We start from the raw sequence: 25,347 nt of genomic DNA, 5'->3' as shown, positions 1-25,347 counted from the left end.
GACAGGCTTGCAAACTCCGCAGGGGACTCAAACATAATTTAGGGTCGCCAGGTTTCTCCATATTTTTCCCTTTGTCTTTCGGGCTCTCGTGAGTGTTCCACACATAGCTCCTCCATATGGTTAAGATATGACATTTCTTGTGCTTGATCACTCCTTAAACACACAAATGGATCATGAAGCTTCCAAAACAGCAATCACCAAATGGACCATTGACATATCTGAACTGACAGTACCAGAACTACTAAAAGCACTAAAATGCTTCCTTCGAGCAGATATGTTGAGATGAGCCTACAACTCTACCACAGAGCATATATAACCCCCCCAGCAAGGTCACAAAATGGGAATATATCCCAATGATAAGTGCTTCAGGTGTCAAGAGGTGGGGGCAAGCCTCTGTCACTGTCTGTGGGATTGCACAGTGGTGCAGAGGTTCTAGTACAAGGTGCAGCTCTTTACCATCACAAACCTAACTTCAGGAGCCCCATTTGATCCTGTATGGGCAGTCTTTGGATATATAGAACCAGACAAACTGAGATGCTCGCCATGAAGCCGAAAGCTCCTACACATGATGGCCATGGCCGGGGTCAAACCGATCCTGCAGACATGGATCGACACAGCCCCCCCTTCATTCAAACTGTTTCTGGACAAGCTTTCGTTCCTTATGTGGATGGACTGGGTGGAGGCTTCCATCCACAGGGAGTCACAGGTGAAAGGTTCTTTGAGGTATGGGAGAGCTTTTAGATATCCTACCCAATAGAGTGAAGAGGGCCATAGAGGAATCCTTTAGAGTGTCCACTTGGTATATGGAGAGATCCATGTCAGGAGGCCCTGGGGCGTGACCTGGAAGGTGTGGGGAGTATCCGCATGTTGGCTATAGACACATGATTGAGAGCAATAACTCGGGCTTACCTGAGAATATGCAAGAGAGGAGAGAAGAAAGAAATTGAACTAGTAATAAGTAGTGTGTCAACCTGCTTTACTGTTATTTATGCTGTTAAAAAGAGTCAAAAGGTCAGACCTGAAGTTTGTTCCCAACCCCCTTTCCCTTCAACCTCTCCCTCCCTGGTCTCCTCCCCCCCCCCCCTTTCTCTGTCCTCTTCCACTTTTCTCGTCTCCCTCCACCACTCCCCATGCCCCCTCATCCTTCCCTTCCATACAAGGCAGACTGAGAAATATGACAGAATTTTGTAATTTCAGAGAATCGCTGGAAGGACACATGACATGAATCCCCTGGAATATAACCCCTACCACAGTGGATATGATCGCAGGGTTATTGTTATGTTATTTGTATGCGAGGGAAAGTATTGTGTAATTGTTGAAAGAAAAACTTTCTTTCAATAAAAATAATTTGAATAAACAGGACAGTGGTGGATTCACTGCTGGTAAAGACTGTTTCCTCACTAATTCCTCTAAGGATACATAAGGTCTAAACGCTTAGGCCGGCTGCACACGGCCATGACGGGCTCTGCCGCGGAATTCCGCGGCGGAGCCTGTCACGGCGCCCCCTAGAGACCCCCTACTTACCTGCAGATCCGACGTCTTCCGTCCCGCATGACGCTTCGGCGTGCATGCGCCGACCACGTCATATGACACGGCTGGCGGTGGGCGGGAAAGCGGTTTCACGCTATCTTCCGCTGTGCTACAGCGGAAGATAGCGTGGCGGACGGGCTTCCATTGACTGCAATGGAAGTCGTCCGCGCGTACACCCGCGGCAAATAGAGCATGCCGTGGGTGAAGATGGGTGATTTCACGGTGCGGAATTCCGTGATGGAATTCCTCGTGAGCAGTGAGCTATTAGGTTCAATAGAACTTAATAGCTGCGAGCAACGCGGCGGAAATCCGTCCGTGTGCAGCCGGCCTTAGGCTTAGTGAAGTGTTTATCAGGAATATTCCATTCCCTGGTTTAAACATTGTCAAATTCGTCATAACGAGGGAAAGCCTTCAGAGAACGTTCTCAAAACAATACATAAACTGATGAACAATAAACAATAAACTTGAAAGTGAAATCATCTTGTGAACACATCTCATGTATTACGTGTATTGATGCTCCGAACTTGTACCAACCACACCCAATCAAGCACCACATTATATCCAACAGTGCAGTTGTGGTAACAAAAATTTGGTGTCCAAACAGGAACTTTAACATCTTCTATACCACCTCTGGAGCTAAATAGGAAGTTTACTCTGGGACGGACAGACCACACGCAGCTGCATAAAAGGGAAAAAGCTTATTCTTACAATTTAACTTCTGTCTCTCACAGTGGTGATCATTCCCATGTCTGGGTGAGTTATATACCGTCTTAAGTCTGAGTCAAAGAACTTGGAGATATAATGTGTAGTTTTCTCTGAATGGAAGAATGAGTCTGGATTGAAAGTAGGATTGATAGTAATATTAGGTCTATTATTCTGTCCTTTGTGTGGCTGGTGATAAAGGTAGTTTGAGACCAGATAAAAGGATACAGACTGCTCATGTTAAAGAGGTTGACCCAGGCCTATACAGTCTGCCGGGGGTATATAAATGTGCCTGCACTTGAAAGTCCTTTTTATCGTGGCAGTATTAAAGTACCTTGAGCCAGACGCACACTGTGAAAAAGGACTCGTAGTGAGACATGGCGAACTCTCTGGGAGAGGAAAGGCAAGGATGCCGTGAAAGAGTATCAAAGAATGTTGAAAAGAGCTGGAATGACTTTTGAAGGATGTTTGGACATTGATAGATAGAAAAGGTTTAACAGTGAACAGAAAGGATGGCTTAGGAATAATAGTTATACTGAAATTGCAAATAGTTGGAGAATTTTGGATCAAGTGACTCATGGGGGATAGAAAGAGTATGCAAGTGGAAATCAGGCATGTGTTGTGTTCCAAAGTCGGTTGCCTGCTGCGAATGACCGACAGTGGACAAACATGTCAAACCGCGGTAAGGCTGGTTTCACACGGGCATGAAATTTGCATGGTTTCGCGTGACGCGAGAGTGAATGAAAGCGCAAAATTGTGAAACCAATGATTTTCAATGATTTCATTCTTTTTTGTGAATTTTTCACTCACAATATATTACGTGGAAAAAAAAAATCAAAGCATGTTCTATCATTTTGCAATATCGTCCATTGTTTTCAATGGGACCAACGGCAGCACTGCCGGCCCCATTGAAAGCAATGGCAAAACTCCACGATCCCCTGACGCAGCTGTGACATAAGGCTGTTTTCACATGAAACCACCTCACATCCACAGGGCTTTCACTTGGTGGAAAGTGCAATATCGGGCCAGGAATCACATCCCGATATAACCCTCGCCTGCGTGAAACTAGCCTAAGACTTTTCTTAACTGTTTGTTCTCGGTCGGCCATCTGGTGTAGGTACGGTTCCAGTTTCTACTTGTGAAGCCAGGCTTATCAGTCCGTGTATGAATGAATAGATGTACCTGTTGTTTGTGTAGTGTGGATTTGAAATTTGAAAAGGGGGAATTTTTCTTACATAGAGTCTGTGCATACCCAGTGGCCCTGGACATTGTTTATTACACTCTCACTATCCACATAGTACTATTTCCACACACGATTAACACAGTGGAAATAGGCTTTGAGATGCAGACAACACCCACCCACACATCTAATAGACCTGACTTGCCCCAACTCTCTGCCCATAGAAGAAGACAACAAAAGATAATACTGAAAGTGAAATCTGTTATATGGTTCTATTACTTGTCTAGAGTTAAGTTTATTTGTTCTATAGGAGATGAGGTAAATTCCAAAGGGTGGGGTACTACACTGTAGAGTGTCTGCATTGTCTGTGCAAGATATGTGAATCGAGATCTAGGATATTGCTGCACAAAAGAAATTCACATGGGCACATGGAACACTTCACAATCAGGAAAGTAGCGATCCTCCCAGTAACATTTAGATTAGCTATAACACTGTTGCCATCTCACAATGTCTAGCCATAAACAGATGCCAGATGACATGGGAGCCTTGAGCTTAATGTTAATTGGTTTTATGGGAATAGGTTAAATGCTAATAGATTGATACAAATACAAGTAACAATTGGTTGCATATTATCACAAAGCTTGCTATTCTTGTGAGCGGCCCACTGTAGGGCATTGTTCCTCCTAGAAATAATATATAAACTGGTGAACAATTAAAACTTAGGTGGAATTATCTTGTGAATACATCTCATGTGTTACGTGCATTGAGTGCCTGAGCTCGTACCAACCACATCCAAAGGAACCATCCTTTGCAGACAGATCACTTAAATATATGAAGAAAAGGCTTAAAATTAGAGATGAGCGAACGTACTCGGTAAGGGCGATTTCGCAATCGAGCACCGCGATTTTCGAGTACTTGACTACTCGGGTGAAAAGTACTCGGGTGCGCTGTGGGTGAGCGGGGGGTTGCAGCGGGGAGTGGGGGGGGGGGGGGGGAGAGGGAGAGGGCTCGCCCCCCAGTTCCCCGCTGCTACCCCCCGCCCCACAGCGCACCCAAGTACTTTTCACCCGAGTAGTGAAGTACTCGAAAATCGCGGTGCTCGATTGCGAAATCGCCCTTACCGAGTACGTTCGCTCATCTCTACTTAAAATACTTCTGGAAAAATAAACATTGAAATGAGAGTTATACATTAAAGAGGTTTTCTGTGCAAAAAGTATTGCTGGTATAGCCTCAGGATATTTTATCAATAGTTATTCCCCATGGATCGGATGCTTGGGATCCACTTTCCACTTTGACCATGAAAAGATTTGCATGTTATGGTGCCATTACCTTCCCATTGCTGTACCAGTCTGTTGTAAATTTTTGCAGTTAATAAGAAACCATGAGTGAAGATGAATTTTATAAGCCCCACCGATTCAGTGCCAGTTTATTTTCCATGACCGCCTTGCAAGCGGTTAATCTCTCCTAGTTAGTTATCTAGCTTGCACGACGAGGTTCCGTAGTGCCGATCTAGAATGACCACGACCGAGAGCATTGTTTCATTCTGTGTTGATGTCAGAGGAGGTACCGTTGCCTATCTGTTGCACCCACGAGTGCCGCGGACAGCCAGGGGGCCTCTGCCATCCGGCAGGGGGTAGTCTCTCGATTTTCCTAGCAATTACTGCGGTTAGAGCACCGTAGGCCGGGACAGCTTCTGACAAGCATGCAACATGACCAAAAAGTGCAAATTGGCTCCTTGTTATTGTGATTGACTCAAGCCCCGTGCAAGCCTGTATCTCGCTGTTTTTGATGAAGTCAAACCAACGGACATGGAGAATCTGGCGTTGCCATCGTATGTGAGAAGACTCCAGACGCTCAGTAGTATGCGACAGCAAAGTCCAATTCTCCGAGCCATACAATAATATTGGCATAACGCAGGTCTTGTAGAATTGAATCTTAGTCCTGGGTGTTATGTTCTGCCTCCTCCAGAGTTTATCCAGGGATCTCATCGCGGAGGCTGCCAGCGCTATTCTCCGCAGGATGTCCAGAAGCGCCCTCCCATCTGTGTGTTGAACGCTTCCGAGGTACACAAACTCACTGACAGCGTCGATGCTCTGGCCGTTTACGTCTAGGTCCGGCGGGATTGCGCCGGCTCCTAAAATCTGCAGCTTGGTTTTTTGCCAGGAGATGTGAAGCCCAAGACAGGTCGCCTCAAAATCGAACTGTTCCAATGAGTGTCTCAGATTATTAGATGTGACATCCAAGAGTGTGACATCCAAGAGTGTGACATCATCGGCGTAGTCTGGGTCGGTGAAGTGCTACTCCGGAAGAGTGACCCGATTACATTGGACAATACGCTGAAGAATCCAGTCCAATACAATCCCTGGTGTGGAATATTAAAATACAAAGATTCTACATCATTGGTAACTAGCATGGTTCCTTCTGTAGGATATCTACTGCTGATAAAACTGAGAAAAAAGGCCTATTTAGACACAACGATTATCGCTCAAAAGCCGTCTTTTGAGCGATAATCGTTGTGTGTAACTGCACTGACATTGTGTAGTTTTCGTTATGCTGTCGCTCATTTTTGTCTTTCAGCATGTTGATAGACAACGATGAGCCTTATCAGAGATTCACAGCAGGATACAGCTGATACTATTGTTTCAACTGTATCCTGCTCCCTGATCACAGGCGGGGTATGAAGAACAGAGCGGTTCAGCTCTGTTCTCCATACCCCGCACAGAGTGCTTGGCTATATAACAGGCGTGCGTTCAGTGTAGGAAACAGCTTGATGCAGAAGACAAGCAGGGACATCCCGCTTGTCTTCTGCATCCTCCACTCTTAGCACAAAGTGATCAGTTATCTTGAGCGATAATCTTGCGCTGTAAATGACAATTGTCGCTCAAAAAACATCTTTTGAGCGATAATCGTTGCGTGTAAATGGGCCTTTACTAAATATGTTATCTTGAAAAGTATCTAAGCTGTATCATTCACCAAGAGTTTAAGAACATCTTCCACCCATGCACAAATTTGCTTAGGGAGGGTGCACACACCAGATTATCAAGAAGTATGAAAAATGTCCCTACTTTCTAGTATCTAGCCATTCCTATAGACTTCTCAGACAGACCTGCAACAATTTTTTAACTTTTTTTTTTTTTTAGTTCCATCGCGTACTGCATAGGATCCGATTCCAATTTACAGACATGCTACTATTCAATTGCTCTTTCATACAGTCCGATATGTTCTTTGTGACTATTGCACCACCTTTGCCTGTTGGTTTAATGAGGATTTTCTAATTGTCAAAGCTTGTATGCCTTCCTTTACTAGGTACTAATGTTGTACAGCCATCAAAACTCATATTGACTGTTCGGCTTTACATCACTTGTCTTATTTACCATGTTATTCCAATATACTTTGAGTATAAATATGTAACTTCATATATGGTGTTAAACCGTACCAGACAGGAAGAGACCCAAGTAATCTTTGAAGCTTGCCAACTGTGATCTCTCCAGTTTGACTAACATTAAGGGGACTCAATATATATCAATGTACACATTTTCTTTTTTTACAAAATAAAATCCAGAGTGGAATGTTTTTTATTTTTTTAAATCTATTTTTAGGCTGTAGATTTTGTTTTTCATTTGCTATTGTCTGTACATGACTATGAAGGCTACCATCTTGTAGCTATTTACTTCTTTGGGAGAGTGTTCTGAGCATGCTCCGACCTCTGCAGTGGTCCTTGTGCAGGGGAAGGGGCAGGTACTCGAATAAGGCACTACTCGCTCGAATAGTTTGCCTTATCGAGTATGCTCGCTCATCTCTATTAACGACGCAACGATTTTTGGCGGATTTTCTTCTCCATTTTTTAAGTCATAATTTTTTTATTTTTCCGCCGACGCGGCCAAATAAGGGCTTATTTTTTGCGTGACGAACTGTAGTTTTTCGGCGCCACTTTTGGGTACATTGACTACATTGTAAAACTTATTTTTTTTTTTATGATAGCAGGGAGAGAAAACGCATCAACTCTGCCATAGATTATTTTTTTTTTTTTACAGCGTTAATTATGCAGCATAAATGGCACAATCCATTTTTTCTGCGGGTCGGTACGGTTACAACGATACAACAATTCTTAAATTTTTTTTAGGTTTTTCCACTTTTCTGCAATAAAAACCCTTTTTTGGAATTTTTTTTTTCTAAATCACTGCATTCAAGTCCTATAACTTTTTAATTTTTTTTATGTACGGAGCTCTATGAGGGCTTATTTTTTGCGAGAAGAGCTGTAGGTTTTATTGGTACCATTTTGGGGTACATACGGCTTTTTTGATCACTTTTATTGCATTTTTAGGGAGGCAAAACACAAAAAATTAGCATTTTGCCTCAGTTTTTTAGTGTTTTTTTTAATGCTTTTTTCCCTGCACAGTCAAAAGCTTGTGCAGCTTATTGTACGCGTCGTTACGGATGCGACAATACCAAATATGTGGGGTTTTAATTTTTTTTACCTTTATGCCAATATGAGAAAAAGCATAAAAAAGTTTGTTTTTTTAAAATTTTTTTACACAATTTGTGTTCCTCTGAGGTACTTGCAGCACAGCACTGATGATCGCTGTGATAACGAATGCCTTATCGCTTATAGAGCGATCACAGGCTATGGCACTACAGGATGCCAGTGTAACAGGCTGCTGAGGCAGGATGCGAGAGCCCAGCAACTTCACAGAGGGAGTGCGCTCCCTCTGTGAACCCTTCCCATGCCGCCATCTACATAGATCGCGTCAGGGAATGGGTTAACAGCGGGGGGCACATCCCCAATGCACCCCCGCTGTTGCAGCGGGAGGTCAGGTGTGACTGACAGCTGGCTCCAGCTGCGGGATAGCGCGAGATCCCCAGGACGTAAGTTTACGCCCTGTTGCGGGAAGTACCCAGCTGCCAGGACGTAAACTTACGCCCTGGAGCGGGAAGGGGTTAAGGAAAAAAAAAATAAAATCACAAAGAATTCTTAAAAAGCTGAAAACTCAATTTAAGGTCATTTTCTGACAACACTTTCCCTTAGGTTAGGGTATAACTGCCGAGAACTCTTAGGAAAGATACAAATTATATAATGACTAACATGGTACAGAGATATTTTTCTTAGTTGTAACACAAGTAAAATGATCACATTTATATTCTATTTAATGTGTCAGATATTAAAGTACATCCAAGTATCAAAAATAAAATTTGATAGGATACCCACCAACCATTGTCACCGCTGCAGAGCACCTAATGCAAACTTTAATCACTTAATATGGAATTGCACAGACATCCAAGCGTACTGGGGAGAAGTCAGAGTTCTTAACACAAATGCTAGGGGTACCAGTGCCACACGACCCAGCAGTGTGCCTACTAGGTATTCTAGACGAAGAACAATGGCAGTATCATGACAAGATATTCCTCACCAAAGTATTATTCTATGCCCGCAAAGTAATAGCCCTGCGCTGGATGGATAGACGCCCTCTGACACTATTAAAAAGGCAGAATATTATCAATGCCATTCTACCATATGAAAAAAAAAGTCTACAAAAATAGAAAATGCTCTGAAAAATTTAACAAGGTGTGGGAAACATGGTGTGGATCAACGAATACAGTATTCACACAGGACCGATTCCAAAACCTACTAAGGGCATTTACACCCAGAAACGTCCTGTAAAACTAACAAAGAACCCTGCCCTCCACTGGCACTACGAGAAACTACATTGTTATAATGTATTCAACAATTGCATGTGTTAATGTAACGTTCTAAAGTCTTGAAAACATGAGCCTATAATGTAATCAAAGTTCTTTTCATTTATTGTACAAAAAAAAAAAAAAAAAGTTTTCAATAAAACGAGTTTAAAAAAATAAAATAAAATTAAAAAAAAAAAATTTCAATTCACGTTGCACTTTCTTAAACTGATTTGCGCTGCCTTTTCAGATATCCCAAATTGTAATCTCTTGCCCCGGGTCCTCTTGCCCTCTTCGGCTGCACCTGTGACTGAGCAGTGAGTTGCAGCTTTATAGCACTAGAGTTCACTTTTGCAGCTACTAAAAGTTCTTTCATTCCTTTCATTTTCTGACTCTGGAAACTGAGAGCGAGGTCCTGTGTACCCTCTGTGTCCTCCTCTTTTTGTTCTGGGGGTGGGCGTTGGAGGGGCTGAACAGACTCCCCAGGCCTGGACTCCCTCCGAGCGGCCCTTCTTCTGTTATCATCAGAGTCATCATCTTCATTACCAGAATCAGAGTTAATTAGAGTCACCTGCTGCCTGACCTGAAAATAAGAATAATGTCACACAGTGCAGGCGGCTTTAATGTACTGAAATCACTTGGTGTGTAAATAACATTTAAAGTGTTGTGTTACATATTTTATATTTCCCTATTTGTAATAGAAAATAAGTAGAGCTGTGAATTCCTATCTTTTGTTGACATGAACCAGACAAACACTGCAGCAGGAATGTATTTCTAACTACGTATATGACTATCACAACTTACAAAACGCATGTAGTCTGCTCATTTTTAAAACCAGGAGGGGGGTTTGAAATCAACCCCCCATATAAAATAGTTTGTTGTTGGCTTCATGATTCAGGAGTCATTTGTGGACATCCACCTTAGGAAGTGATCAATAACTTCTTGATCAGCAAAACAATTCGCTATATGGTTCAGAGCCAGGAGAACAGACTGGATGTATGGCAAAGCAGTAATCTTAGCACTACCATATATACCCTTAAGATACCTGCAGTGTAATGTTTTATTATACGCCTCTAAACCATTTTTCTTCATTTCCATATAAAGCACTCCTGGGAGGGGTTTCTGTTATTTTATGGATTTATATAAATCAGTTTAGTAATTGCCAATCAAAAGGTAAGAATGCCATCTACACACCGCAAGATGAAGTCTGCGTGGATTATAGACTATGTTCTGTATGTTACAGGTTGGGAAGCAAGTTATGTAATGGGTAAACCTTTTTAAAAAATATTTGTTGCAAGTAAACTGTTTAAAATGTAGTTTATGTAATGCTGACCATGTATACATGCTTTGGAAATGTCATAAGCTGTATCAATGCTGGAAACAACCCTAGTAATTTTTAATTATTACTTTAGATTAATAATGGAAAATAATCCTCTGGTATTTTTGTTACAATATTCGGAGATTGGTATCATGGGGCTGAACAACTGAAAAACAGGCTTCTTGACTCAATTAACATAGTAACACAGTATGGAAGGTTGAGAAAACAAAAAGGAAGATCGTCCTGATTACATTGTAGTCTGCTGACAGCCCATGTAAGAACAATAAAGTTCATTGCAGAGCTCAAACCACTTGCTGTGTTCTGCAAACAGCTCCAGGAGGCGCATCTACACGCAAATGAAGCTGATAAAGTGCTAATAGACATTAGTGCCCAATAGCTCTTTATGCAAAATTATCGCTAAAACTGTCAATCTTTCAATCGTTTAAAAGATTGTCTTTGCGTGCAAATGAGACTTAAGATACTCCTTGATTGGAAAAGACAGTGATCACACATATATCATTTATCCTCTTGGTAGCTGATAAATGCATTTATTAGGAGCACTTAATGCTTAGGCATACCATTTAATGTCTATACCTAAAATAGCATCTTCACACAATCCCTCATCTCCAGCTGCTTGCAGCTAAATAATCATTTTTGCACTTGATGCTATTACAGCGTTTTGGAACCTGCCCATGAGATAGGCTCAATTTACGCAATGCTTACATTTATCCTGATACACTAGGATTGTATGCTACGTTATTGTTATGCATGCATTTCTTTAAAAAAATGGTCTTGAAGTATGTTGACTTGTTCACCAGTGTTTACCTGTGAATCAAATCTGCCAAGTGATTGGACAAGGAACGTTGCCCATCCCACATGTAGCACAGGCGTCGGACTATCTTCTTCCCATTTACATATGCCATCATAAAAGCGCAGAAGATTTGCAAAACATGAAGGATCCTGAAGTGCAGATTCAGTCTGAGAAGTAAAACAAAGAGGTCACATGTACTGTTCTTGGCTCAACAAAGCAATAAATCATTACTGTGCTACTCACTGGATTGTCCGACACGGCTTCCTCCTTTAATAAGTTTGGTAACAAATCATTGGCAATATCAAACAAATCTTTGTAGATCTCTTCGTCTTCACGGCAATAATTATATCTAAAATGAAAGCAAAAATGATAAAATACCCTAATTATGATAGACAAGTGCAGAGCTCTGTACTGGAGGATGCATGATGGCAAATGGATTCCATATGGTGCTGGACCACTGAGCCATTGGAACGTGGGGTCCTACTACAGAGGTCAATCGCTCAATAACATGTCATCCAATAAAACATGCCAAAATTCATGCTGAAGCCAATGAATACATATTCCTATGAAATTGGAAGCATACATAGATACAGCATGGCCTTAAAGAACTCTAAGGCTGTCGTATTATGGCTCCGTACAACTTGGAGGTTGTATGCAGCCATAACGTGTTTAACAAGCCCTAAGGTTGGAGTAGCAATCATCAGTGTCCAAATGGAAAATCTAGAATATAACCAATTTAAAATCTTACTCTTGAACAGCAACAGAAGTCTCAGCCCAAGCTTTTAACGCTTCTCGCACGTTCTTGTTCCGGCAGTGATAGGCAGCCAGGTAAATATGAGGATACAGATGCTGATTTTCATAATGTACACGAGAAGAGTGTATAGCCTGAGAGAATGGATAGAGGACATTGTAGGATTAGATACAAACTTCTTCTAAGTAGCACATAAAACATATAGGGGCAGATTTACTAATGCTACGAAATAGGCCAAAAATAACATTGCATCAAGTTTTAGGTCCATTTATGAATCATATGCAAGACAAAGAATAATCCACCACATCTCACACAAGGGGTGTAGCTTAACTCTGTGAAACTGCACCAAAACTGCGGAGCAAACCAAGTCAAGCAATAGGAACATAAAGTTAGGTAAAAAGATCTGGCACATTATTAGATACGTCATCCAGCACATTTTAGACTGCCTCAACTAAAGTTTACTCTGAACTTTACAACGGAACAGTTAATACATGGTTTTATACTTTCACCTGCATCCAAAGTTTAATTCCTTCACTATGCCATGTGGGCGGTCTGGATAGACTTCTGCTCCTCTGCTAAATTCAATCCATGGTTAACCAGTGGTGTTGTACCGCCCTAAATATATCTGGTATACAACACTATTTTTGATGGTGTCCTCATCTGGATGGCCGCCGCCGGGCGGAATACCCCCACCCTCCCCCATCTTCCTACTCCCCACTCTCTCTCTTCTTCTCTTTCTTTTCTCTTATCTGCTCTTTTTTCTCCTTCTTCTCCCTACTTTTCTATTAGGGAGTTTGATTCTGTAATTTAACAGTATCTATTCGACCCACACTACAGGTGGGTCGTGGATTTTCCCTTCCTCCTGTGATCAAAAATTTTCATAAGTTCTTTCTATTTGTTTACAATTTTCTACGCCATCTGGCGTCCATATCCGACTTGGGATTACCCAGGGAGGGGGCTAGTTAATTACTAAGAGATGGGACAACAAGGATCCCCAGGCACCTGTAGGGTGCCCAATAATGCTGATATTTTTTTTCCTCTAACAGAAGGGATTCTCTTAAATTCATTTCATTTTGTCTTATTTTATATAGTTCTGAATATTTCTGAATATCTGTGCCGATATTTCTAATAAAATACATTTTGAACAACAAGGTTTAATTCCTCCACAAGCATGGGTATTATTTCACATATTTATTTTTGTAGTCCCTCAATTTTTTTTTAATTCAGGAGAAGGGCCTGATTTTTGTTGCTACAGCGATCCCCCTCACCTTGGAATACAGGGCGTTATCAGAGCATCCCCCAACAGCATCCCTGCGACACTGGTTAGGTGACTTCTTTTCCCCATCTAGCGGCTCATTGCTCACTAGAGGCTGCCGAGGGGCCTGGGTTGAGATGTGCTGACAGAGCCATGTATTTCGAAGTCAGGGGGTGTGCTGTAGCAACTAAAAATCAACTGTGGATATGCAGCCAATTACTGGTCAAAATCCCCACCTACGGTGTGGATATTAGTGCGCGTTATGTGGAAATGTTGCAGACTTTTCTGCAGTGGACATTCCGCAGCATTTCCGCCTCATTAACCAGCCCTTACAGTCCATTTATGCCGTGTGGAGAAAGGACAAAAGAAGAGAGCACATGCCCTCCACCAAATTTTTAGGATGAAGGGTCAGAAGAGCCCTTTTGGTTCACATTTTTTATTCTACAGCCTCTCTAGGCTTACCCATAAGAACATAAACAATTGTCCAGGGAAAGCTGCTGAACGCATATTGGAGCTGCATGACTTTTAGAGGAGTGCTTCTGACCCTTAACTACATCAATTGTGGGGATCTCAGCATCCAGAGCCCAAACCAGACTTTTGGAAATAAGTTCCTCTGCAAATCTTTAGGCATAGCTGGCAGACACTGCTGGATCACTAATGAAGCCCAAGGAGATATTTACAAACTATTATTTCTCTCATATTGCAATAGTAAAAACAGTTGCATTTAAAAAATAATAAATAGAGATGAGCGAACGTACTCGGTAGGGGCGATTTCGCAATCGAGCACCGCGATTTTCGAGTACTTCACTACTCGGGTGAAAAGTACTCGGGTGCGCTGTGGGTGAGCGTGGGGTTGCAGCGGGAGTGGGGGGAGAGGGAGAGAGAGGGCTCCCCCCTGTTCCCCGCTGCTACCCCCGCTCCACCGCGCCCCCCCCCCCCCCCTGCGCCCCGAGTACTTTTCACCCGAGTAGTGAGTGAAGTACTCGAAAATCGTGGTGCTCGATTGCGAAATCGGCCTTACCGAGTACGTTCGCTCATCTCTAATAATAAACCGTGAACAGTCACCTTGTTATAGAGCTCAAGAGGCTTTGGACGTCCAGAAGTTAAAGCTAGGTCTTCAAGGTCTGCCAAGTTTCCCAGCGCCATTGGGTACCTAAGAGGAGAGAAGTGCTTTTACACATCAGAACAAAAACTAATTAAGTTTATCACACAAGTAAAATTAACATTCACTGCAATGCTTTCCCTTTACTGTATGATGTATAATCCACCTACATGTTACCAGGGATAAAGAAATTACTGCTGACATGAGAATTCACCGAGACTCTTCTAGCAACTTTTTTTTAACATTTTTTTTCTTAGTAGCAGGTAAATAGCAGCTCGGCTGCAAAAGTTTACAAAACAAAGAAAAAAGTCTGCAGCAACTTCCTCTGTACATTGCATCTTTGTAGTTAACAACTGTGAGAGTTCTTCAAAGCCAACGCCTATTCTGTCACAAAATTTTAGCTGTACGTAGTCAATTCATTTTACTGCATCCAAGAAGAAATTCATTGTCTTATTTGTCTAACATTTTTCTAGGCCACCAACTGACAGATCAGAGGCATTGTACAAGCCTGAATACAAAATTTCCTAGAGGAGCAAGCATAGCCTTAGACCCCATTTACACTGACAGAGGATCGCTCAAAAGTCGCTCAAACGATAGTTTGAGTGACAGTTTTGAGCGATCCTCTTTGCATAATCTGTAGTAGCTACTAAAGAGCCATGCAGGCGGAGCAGGACACCACTGCTATCGCTTGGTGAACAATACAGCTGTTTTGCATAAGCAAATAGCTTTATTGTTCTCCGCGATAGGAGTTCGTGTCCCACTGCAAAATAGCAGCGGGAAGCGAGCTGAAAGAATCTCATCAGCGCTGCTGACTGTGATACCGGACTGCACCGCCAAAAAGAGTTCATCGCGCAATTCAAGAAAACTAGAATTGAGCAAGGAACGACTCATGCACGAAAACTGCACGCTGTCTGTGCATTTAGACGCAACCATCATTGCTCAAAAGACAGCTTTGAGCGAGAATCGTTGGGTATAAATGGGCCTTTATAAGTCCCCTCACACCTACTAGTTGGTCACAAGGAGAAACCTGTACCCCTCCCAACCCACATCATAAGCCTCTCACCCAGCCAGAAACCTACTATACACTGAGGAAGGGCAAAACCTCAAGACAACCAGTCTGTGCATGGTTATCTTTTCCTTCTGGCTTTGGCTTAGATTGACAGTCATATTACAAGGCCTGTTAAGGCCCATGCATTGACTTGGGTTCACACGGGACAGATTTGCCATGAAATTTCTATGCGGCCCCCCCGTGGCCATTACAGTAGCAGCAAAGTGGATGAGATTTTGAAAATATTGTCCACAAACTGCAGAAATAATCCACACAAAATCCGTGCAAAAATTGACATGTGGTGCAGAATTTAATTCCCCAGCATTTAAATTGTATCACCATTTTCAGTGTGGAATTCAACTCTTCTCAATGTGGGGGATGAATTGTGCACAGGAATGTGAAATAAAACACGCTTCAAAATCCGTACCACATGGACATTCAGCTGCAAATAAAGCGCCATGTGGACTGAGCCCAATGGGTGACGCTGCAGAGGCATTATACCAGCTCTTATTTTTTTCACTTTTGGAAATTAGTATGAAAAGAGTGTTTAAGGCTTCAACTCACTGCTATTTGTTGTTTTTCCAAGCAGGCTGAGGGGATAAGAAAACGCTGTGCCACTTTGTTGTTAATATTCTGGCTTGTTATTAAGGCTGCATGGTCGACTACTGACCCATGAAAAGGGGTTGACAATGTGGCCTCCAGAAAAAGTCTAGCTGAGCCATCAGAAAAGCTGGCACAGCCTTTTCCGAACACTGATGCCACTTGATTCTAGTGATTGACGAGGGTCACAGCAATGGACCCCACCGAGCAGACAATGTGTCATCATAGTCATATGGTATCATCGTTTATGCAGAGACAACCCCCTTAACCCTTTCCAATCCAATTTGTATCCTGGTTTTCTTAGGGGGCTTACTCTTTTTCTGCTGTTATACAACGGCGCTATCTGCTGGCTAAAGCCAGTACTGCAGGAGGTGACACATTGGATAAGCTCCGACAGCAGAGAGGCTGGCAATATACAGTAAGAGAACCCCAACGGACATCTTCCAACATCGGAGCTGTACAGCCTTAAATCATAATGTCTTTTGACGTCAGACAGTGGATTGGAAAGGATTAAAGGTCGCCTATGCTCCTCTGTGTGCAGGATGTTATAGAGCTGGAGATGCTCCACTAATTTATATATTGTTTTGAAACAAAACATGCAGTCTAATTCCTTTGATTTTAACCACTTCATAAATCTACCCACCCATAATATATATTAGTTGCCATCGCTGCAAACATTACGACCCACAGAATAAAGTTAACACGTCATTTATATTTCAGTACTTAGCCACCTCCAGCAATCCCATTAAAGTGAATGGAGCAGTGGTACACACACGCAGCTACTGCTGTCAAAACTCAGTGATAAAGGATATTAAAAAATTGCTCCATATTTTATAAGAAGAAAAGCAACGAAAATCATTTTGGAAGCCCAGTTAAAAAAAATGGAGCCATAAAACCATCACATGCATATAATCACCAACATGTCTGGTCCTTACGGAGAAAATCTTTTCCTCTTTTTGTGGTCATAAGTTTTTATCTGTCAAGGTAACTGTAGGAGACATTGTAATTTTGCAAGAGGAGTTTTAGTTTTTATAGGAACCCAATTCAGGTATATACAATGTATTGAATAGCTTTTATTAATCTTTTTTTGTGGGGGAACCAATGAGGGGTAAAAAAAGAAAGGGAAAAAAATAAATCACATTGGGGCTATTCTGCTACTTATTTTTATGTTTTTCACCATGAGATCCCAATATTATGCTAACTTTATTCTAACTGTATATTGCTTTTATTCACTTTTTATGTGTGTCGCTACATTCAAATACCATGGCATTTGCCTTTTTACATTGATACCAAATTGCAGAAGGGTCTCTTTTTTTTGGCTTGGATTCCTTTTGATTTTCCTTTTGGTGAGGCGAGATAAACCTTTCTTTTCATCTTCTTAATACTTAAAAAGGAATCTATCAGATTGAGCATGGGGTCCTAACTGTAGGCATTCATTTAAACCTTTGTTCTTTCTGAGTTGAATACTCCAATGGGCGGTTCTATCAATTTTCTCTCGTTTTTTGCCCCTCATTGGTTCCCCCACAAAAAATAAAAACTATTTGATACATTGTATATACCTGAATTTGGTTCCTATAAAAACTAAAACTCATCTTGCAAAATACAATGCCTCATACCTTCATAGGAAAATAAAAACTTATGACCAGAATTAGTTTTGCTGCTTTTTACTTATAACAGATGGAGACATTTTTAATACCCCTTTTTACTTACATTTTTTCTCCTTCTTTTCGGTTATTAGGGGAATGTGTGAAAAAAATAAATAAATAAAAAAGTATTTAAACTTACTGTATTTTTCGATCTCTAAGGCCTCCTTCCCACGAACGGATTTCCGCCGCGTAATTCGCGGCGAAAATCCGCTGCGTTGCCCGCAGCTATTAGGTTCTATTGAACCTAATAGCACAATGCTCACGATGCGTAATTCCACCGCGGAATTACGCACCGCGATTTCTCCCGTCCTCACCCGCAGCATGCTCTATTTTCTGCGGGTGAGGACGGGCTGTACGCACTGACGGCTTCCATTGCAGTCAATGGAAGCCGTCCATTCACGCTATCTCCCGCTGTAACCAGCGGGAGATAGCGTGAAAAAACGCTTTCCCGCCCACCGCCGAGCGTCATATGACGCCAAATGACGCGGTCCGGCCGCGTCACGTGACACGGCCGGCCATGCACGTGACACGGCTGGTGACGCGAGGGCGGTGGGCGGTGACCGGCGGTGACGCGCGGCGGTGGGCGGGGAAGCGATTTCACGCTATCTCCCGCAGGTAAGTATAGGGGCTCTGGGGGGCGCCGTGACGGGCTTCACAGCGGAATATTACGCTGCGGAGCCCGTCACGCTCGTGGGAAGGAGGCCTAAGGCCTCATGTCCACGGGCAAAATAAGAATTAAAATCCGCAGCAGATTTTAACTCTTCTCCTGCCCGCGGATCCGCGCCCCATAGGGATGCATTGACCACCCGCGGGGTAGATAAATACCCGCGGATCGTCAATAAAAGTGATTTTTTTAAAAATGGAGCATGAAAAAATCCGGACCATGCTCCATTTTCGTGCGGGTCTCCCGCGGGGACGGCTCCCGCGGGCTTCTATTGAAGCCTATGGAAGCCGTCCGGATCCGCGGGAGACAAAAATCAGAATTTACTCACCCGCTCCGGTTCTTCTCTTTGCCGCGGTGCCATCTTGTCTCCGTCGCGGCCGGATCTTTTTTCTTCGGCCCGGCGCATGCGCGGGGCACGTCACCGACGTCATCCTGCGCTTCCGCCGGGCCGAAGAAAGCAGATCCGGCCGCGACGGAGAGAACATGACGCCGCAGCGAAGGAAGTATCCGGAGCGGGCAGGAGGTAAGTTTATTCTGATTTATTCTTATTTTCAGCGCTCATGTCCGCGGGGCAGGAGGGACCCGCTACGGATTCTCCATGGAGAATCCGGAGCGGGCCTGATTTTCCCCGTGGACATGAGGCCTAAGACGCACTTTTCTGCCGCCCAAAGTGGGGGGGAAGAAGTTAGTGCGCGTTATATAACAAACATGCCAAAATTCAAGGTTGTCGGCGCAATTGTTTGTTTAACGCGTGATCGTGTGAACTAAATTGCGATTGTGTGAACAAACTCGCAATTGTGCGCACAAACCATTGGCTAGTTCTGTCACCTTTGCATTGCCGCCCCTTACGTACCGCTGATTGGTGGCAAACGCCGGCAGGAACTGCTGATGCTCCCCCGCCTCCACCAATCGGCTTCTTCCCTTCCTCGGCTCGTACACGAATGCCACTCTCAGGGAGCTCTGGCGTTTCAGCCCCGCACAAAAATAGGAAATGCCGCGGTTTGTTTGCCGCGCGACATTTCGCACGGCCGTCTGCATAGGAGTGCGTATTGTAATGCACTCCTATGCAGGCTTTGAGCGGCGGAAATCCCGCAGGAAATTCCGCCGCGAGATTTCCGCCCGTGTGCAGGCGGCCTTATAGAGTGAAAAATATGGCCACTCTTTTAAAATTTGTATATATACACCAAAATAAAGTTCTGCAATGGGTTCCCAGTTTTGTTTCAGACATTTTGGTATACAATTTCTATAGTTTCGGATTACAGGGTGGCTACGCCAACAGTTTAGCATATTGGTGTGGGTTGTGGATCTATTTATATACACACATACTTTGTATTTTATTCTGTAATTGTTTTTTTTACTCAACGTCCCCCATGCTGTTATAGAAGTCCTCTGGGGGACCATTACGTGATTGCCAGGACCAATAGCGGAAACAGCACTGCCGCTTCCTCTATTTTATGCCTAGTGCTCATTGAGTGCTATGTAGTCTGCAAAAGAGAAGGCAGAAGCAGTTAAATGCCTCCGTCATCTCCTCTGTGTCCCCAGCTGTCTGACAGCCAAGCTGCGCCTGCTAGATTGCAGGAGATTTCATCACGTGTTATATTTTTGTATGATAAGCGAAGTCACTAAGTGGTTAAAATATCATTTTTTAACTGTAGCTCATGTGAATGATTATTTTTGTGAGTGTTTTTCCAACTTTAGAGTGTCCACACGTCGCTGATTTGCTGCAGATTTTAGTGTAGATCAGCAACAGATTTCACTCCATCAATTTCAAATTCGATTGAGTGTGAAATCTGCTGCAGATCTGCACCAAAATTCGCAGCAAAGCAGCAATATGGGAACGAACTCTAAAGTTGGAAACATTAGGAGGTTAAGTATATTACACATAGGAAACTGAAACTTACTTCTCCAAGTGTCCTCCATCAAACAGCAACCAAAGTAAGCTCTAGAATGTGGGAAGAGAAATGTACGTTTATTACAGTAACCTGAGGTGCAGTTTAAAGAATTAGGAATTCTTCAACCGTAAAGTGAACCGGTCAGATTAATGCTGTCCTAACCATGAGCAGCATGAAATGCTAACAGGCTTAAACATTATAGAGAACTAGGTTTTACTCTGAAATGCTGCAGATTTTCACAGAAAACCGTTTTTAACCCTTTCCAATTCAGTATCGCCCTCGTCCAACATTAAGATTTCCCTGCATAGGTCTAATGTTGGACAAGGGCGACACATGTAACACCGCAGGACAGCGCTCAGATGTTGCAAACTGTTCTCCATATGTATGCTGGAGTGTTGTCCTGTATACTGTAACATACATATGCAGAACAGCCTCCAACATCAGAGCTATGAAGGGAAATCTTAATATCGGACAAAGGCAGACTCTGGATTGGGAAGGGATTAAAAAAAAAAAAAGCTGGGTGGGGAGAAGTGTCTGCTGGGCAGCTCTCCTCACCCAGCTTAAGTGACATGTTTATCTATATGGAAATAGGGAGGGACTTGTCAAATAAGCAAAGCAAAGTCAGAGGGAAGCCATCCAGTGGACACTTCCCCACCTCCCTTGCTGGAGTCCTTTTAAAACTATGTTTGCTCTAAAATCGTTTGGAGTAAAAAACAGTTCTTTGTAAAAAGGGAGCCTGTCAGCATTTCACGCTGCCTGCGGTGAGGTCCGCATGAATCAGCAAAGTGCTGTCCAATCTACCAGCATCATATTATAGAGCAGGAGAAGCTGAGCAGATTGATATAAAGTTTTGTGGGTAAAGATTCAGTATAAGTTGTAACTTATTGATTGACTTCCCTGTTCTTTCTGTGCTTAGGAGTCCAGTGGGCGGTCCTATCAGGGATCGATATCAGGGTGCATACAGGAACACAGCCAGTAAAACATTAAGACGACTAAAGATGGAAACAGTCTCCTTCTACAGCCACCTGCTACAAATCTGAAATCCAGCTATGCCTATATAACTACATGATATATTACTAATGTGTACCACTTTCCGAAGCTAATAACGTGCATGTGCTACACAGAATAACTTACAGAATTAAAAAAAAAAACCAGCTAAAATACCCATGGATGTTCATTACACATGGGGGTATTATGTAGTTTTTTTAGTGTCTGTGTTGTCGATTCAACAATAGACATGAATGGTTACTTTAGTATTTATGATAGCATTATATGGTGTTGTGAATGTGCAGCTCCTTCACATTGTTTGCACACCTATAACTGCACAGACATGAGTTGGTGGGCTTTGATAGGGCAACGCTTATGCATGTTGCCTTAGGAATGGGCATCTTTAAGTCACTTCTGGGGGCACAGACGTTTTGTGTGCTTCCACCAGGACAATAAAGGGCAAATTTGATACCTTACAAAAGCTTTTTTTTGATCATCTCAGAGGAAGTTAGTTCATAGCAAAACACATATTGAGGTATTCCTGTCCTCCCGCTTCTGCTTGTCCAATCCCGTCCAAGGGTATGGCATAATATTAATACATGCCGTTTGTGTGTGGGTAATATTGGTATTATATAATAATGTACTGCATTCCCTTTATACCAGTGAGTTAGATAAATATGCAATTAGATTTACTGAGTCAATATTTAGCTGTTTTTCCCGCAGGTTATTTTGTGTAGCCTATGTACTTAGCATTGGATAGTTGGACAATTTATACAGGTCAGGGCTTATTCGCATGAGCGAGAATCTAACGTGTATTTTGCGTGTTGCGAAATGCACGAACATGATCCCCCATTCTTTTGAGTGGACTTATTAACAAGAGCGATTTTTTGTGAGGATAAAAGTCGTAGCATGTTTTTTTTTTGGACATTCCCTCAGAACGATTCACCTATCGTTTTCACAGGGACCTTAAAAGACATTGCATGCCGTGCGATGTAATGTTTCCCATTGAAATCACAGGGAGGCACTGATCCTCTGATGCGCTTAAAGGGGTTGTCCCGCGCCGAAACGGCTTTTTTTTTTTTTCAATAGGCCCCCCGTTCGGCGCGAGACAAACACAAGGGACGGGTTAAAAAAAAAAAAAAGTTTAGTACTTACCCGAATCCCCGCTCTGCGGCGACTTCTTTCTTACCTTACCAAGATGGCCGCCGGGATCTTCACCCACGATGCACCGCGGGTCTTCTCCCATGGTGCACCATGGGCTCTGTGCGGTCCATTGCCGATTCCAGCCTCCTGATTGGCTGGAATCGGCACACGTGACGGGGCGGAGCTACGCGATGACGCGTGGAAGGGGGCGGAGCCAGAACGCCGCTTGTGCCGAGACCCAAGAGAAGGGAGAAGACCCTTCTGCGCAAGCGCGTCTAATCGGGAGATTAGACGCTGAAATTAGACGGCACCATGGAGACGGGGACGCCAGCGCAGGGAAGGTAAGTGAATAACTTCTGTATGGCTCATATTTAATGCACGATGTATATTACAAAGTGCATTAATATGGCCATACAGAAGTGCACAACCCCACTTGCTTTCTCGGGACAACCCCTTTAAAAACACACATATCGATTGCAATTTCACAGAAGTGATGTGTGAAATATTTTAATTAAAATCGCCTCACATTGGCATGAAAACTCACGTTGGCAAGCGCAATATCTCGCTCACCCGTGTGAATGTAGCCTTAGCAGTAGAATATATCATGTAGTTTCAGATGTGTAGCAGGTGGTATAAGGAGACCGTTTCCATCTTGTGTTTATTGTATTTTGTTTTGTGGAGATGTTTAATACAACATATGTAATTTTATTATACTAGTGGACATTTTGTGCCTCGTTCTTTCCATCGAATTTCAGAGGTGTCCTATTACTATAATGAGAAAAAAAATGTTATAGATCATATCATAGATAGGACTGTCCACAGAAAGTGCAGGAATTTCAATCCATACATTACGAGTTAAAACGAATGTTTACCTACAAATACCCCCTATATATCAATCTGTTCAGCAACAGATCAGAGAACACATTCAACATGACAGGTTCCCTTTAAAGCTCGAGGGTGAGGGCAACCTTCCACGTGTACTAACCACATTAGATGCAACATAATTCTTTTCTCCACCACTGTAAGTTAAGAAAAAAAAATATATATAGCTTATTAAAAGTAATTCACCTGCTGTAACTGCAGCAATTCCATGCTATCCGTATGGGCATCTATTGAAGGATTGATAGCGCAGACCATAAATGCCACTTCCATATGACGGGTACAACGCAGGTATTTGCCATTTAAATACAACCAGCTCTAAGTAGAGAACAATAGATATTATGCTTACATTTACCACATTTAGGGTACCGTATTTTTCGCTTTATAAGACGCACTTTTTCCGCCTCCAAAGCGGAGGAGAAAAGTTCCTGCGTCTTATAGAGTGAATGTGCCAAAATTTTGTTCCGATCGCCATTTTTAGCACGATCGCAAATTTAACGCGCGGACACGATTTATTTAGCGCGATTGTGCGTTAAATTCGCGATCGCACAAACAAATGTGCGATCAGTTAGAAGATTTCTCTCCTCCTGTCAAAAAAAAAATCATTACTCACCTCCCCTGGCATTCTGCAGTGCTGCTGCAGGCTGTCGCTCCCTCCTGGTCCCCAGCAGAGCATTGCTTTCTGTACGCGGGGCTTGAAATCCCCGCCTCATGACCTCATTAAATGGATGTGATTGGCTGAAGGCGCACGTGTGTTAGCCAATCACAACCATTCAATGATGTCATTGAATGGCTGTGATTGGCTGACTACGTGCTTTAGCCAATCACAGTATTAGCTTTCTGGAGGCGGGGATTTCAAGCCCTGCATCCAGAAAGCAATGCTCTGCCAGGGACCAGGAGGGAGCGACAGCCTGCAGCAGCGCTGCAGAACGCCGGGGAAGGTGAGTAATGATTTCCCCCCCCCCTATTTTCCCGCTCTAAAACGGGGGTGCGTCTTATAAGGCGAAAAATACGGTATGTGCACACAACGGAATCCAATATTAATAACCTTGTCAGAAATACACTGCGCATTTTGCAGCAATTCCTCACACCGATTTAACTCAATGGAGAGGGACGGGGGAGCGTGAGGAAAGCTTCTCCAGCCTCCCAGCTGTGAGCCAGCGATACTAGCTCCGGTGCAGGTGCACAAGAGCGAGTATTTGCGGGGACGAGTGTCAGGCATTGTTTACCCAACACTGGTCCCGTCTAAATGGGCCTTTACTTTCCACCCCCATCTCTCATACCACGGTGGCAATAGTAAGATATGAAAGAACATTCTATCCCAAAGTAAAATAGTTGATGCCAAGCCTGGTGTATCCAGCCATGGTGCCCATATTTTTCTAATTGATGGGGCCTACCTACTGATATACACTCCTTTTTTGAGCTGGAGTGGAGCATTAACAGTTAAAGGAAATTTCCGGGGAAAATACTATGTATGATCTATCTCAGAAGAGGTCAATAGTTGGTTGGCTCGGGACCCCTACTGATTAGCTGATGTGCGCCCACTGACAGCGCCACAAATACACAGAGGTCAGAGCTGAAGCAGATGCTCCAACCCCTTTGTAGTGGCCGACGGCTGTAATTGCAAGTTGTGAGAGCTGTTCCTGCAGTTACAAGAGCCGGCCACTACATAGGGGTCGGAGCATCTGCTTCCGCTCCGACCCCAGTGTATACGAGCTCTGTCAGCAGTCACAGAAGGAGGATATGTCATCAATAGTATTTTCCCCGGAAAACCCCTTTAAGAAATTCCTTTCTATTTTAGACATATTCTAAAACCCAAAGTTACTCGGTTTAATGCTCTGTTCACACTTACTTCATGATTTCCCCTTTATAATGCAGTGTTGCATCAGTTGTAGGGCTTATTTAAGGGTCTGTTTGGGTTCTGTTAAAGGTTTGTGTTTAACGTGCAAAAATATCAATGCTTGCTGCGTTATTCTTGCCATCAAAATGGGCAAAACCCCAAGTAGGCTTTTATGGCCTAATCAGAGGATATGCTCTAAATGTATGAGGGGTGTATCTCAAGTTCTGGCACCTGCTGTGTGCCATAGCCCCGAGTTATGTAAACAAGCAGGACTGTTACACAATTTCCTTAACTCTTTTACTTCTATGGGAATTAAACAATACAGC

The 25,347-nt window shown here is 43.1% G+C and overlaps 1 protein-coding gene across 3 annotated transcripts in view; it reads right to left on the bottom strand.

Annotated features, from left to right (window-relative positions):
* Positions 1-9,188: 9,188 nt before the first annotated feature.
* MEN1 (menin 1) overlaps positions 9,189-25,347 on the bottom strand; it is a 30,853-nt gene continuing 14,694 nt past the window's right edge. For all 3 annotated transcript variants that reach the window (XM_066582591.1, XM_066582589.1, XM_066582590.1), the window contains 7 exons: positions 23,371-23,499; positions 20,182-20,222; positions 14,286-14,373; positions 11,963-12,099; positions 11,458-11,563; positions 11,229-11,381; positions 9,189-9,668 (listed from right to left, as the gene is read on the bottom strand). In XM_066582591.1, coding sequence (XP_066438688.1) covers positions 9,309-9,668; positions 11,229-11,381; positions 11,458-11,563; positions 11,963-12,099; positions 14,286-14,373; positions 20,182-20,222; positions 23,371-23,499 — 1,014 coding nt within the window. In that variant the 3' untranslated portion in view covers positions 9,189-9,308. The remainder of the gene's footprint in view (positions 9,669-11,228; positions 11,382-11,457; positions 11,564-11,962; positions 12,100-14,285; positions 14,374-20,181; positions 20,223-23,370; positions 23,500-25,347) is intronic.

Source organism: Eleutherodactylus coqui, chromosome 11 (assembly GCF_035609145.1).
Source record: "Eleutherodactylus coqui strain aEleCoq1 chromosome 11, aEleCoq1.hap1, whole genome shotgun sequence".
Taxonomy (NCBI): domain Eukaryota; kingdom Metazoa; phylum Chordata; class Amphibia; order Anura; family Eleutherodactylidae; genus Eleutherodactylus; species Eleutherodactylus coqui.
The sequence above is the reverse complement of the archived record's forward strand: the minus strand, read 5'-3'. Positions and strand labels throughout refer to the sequence as shown.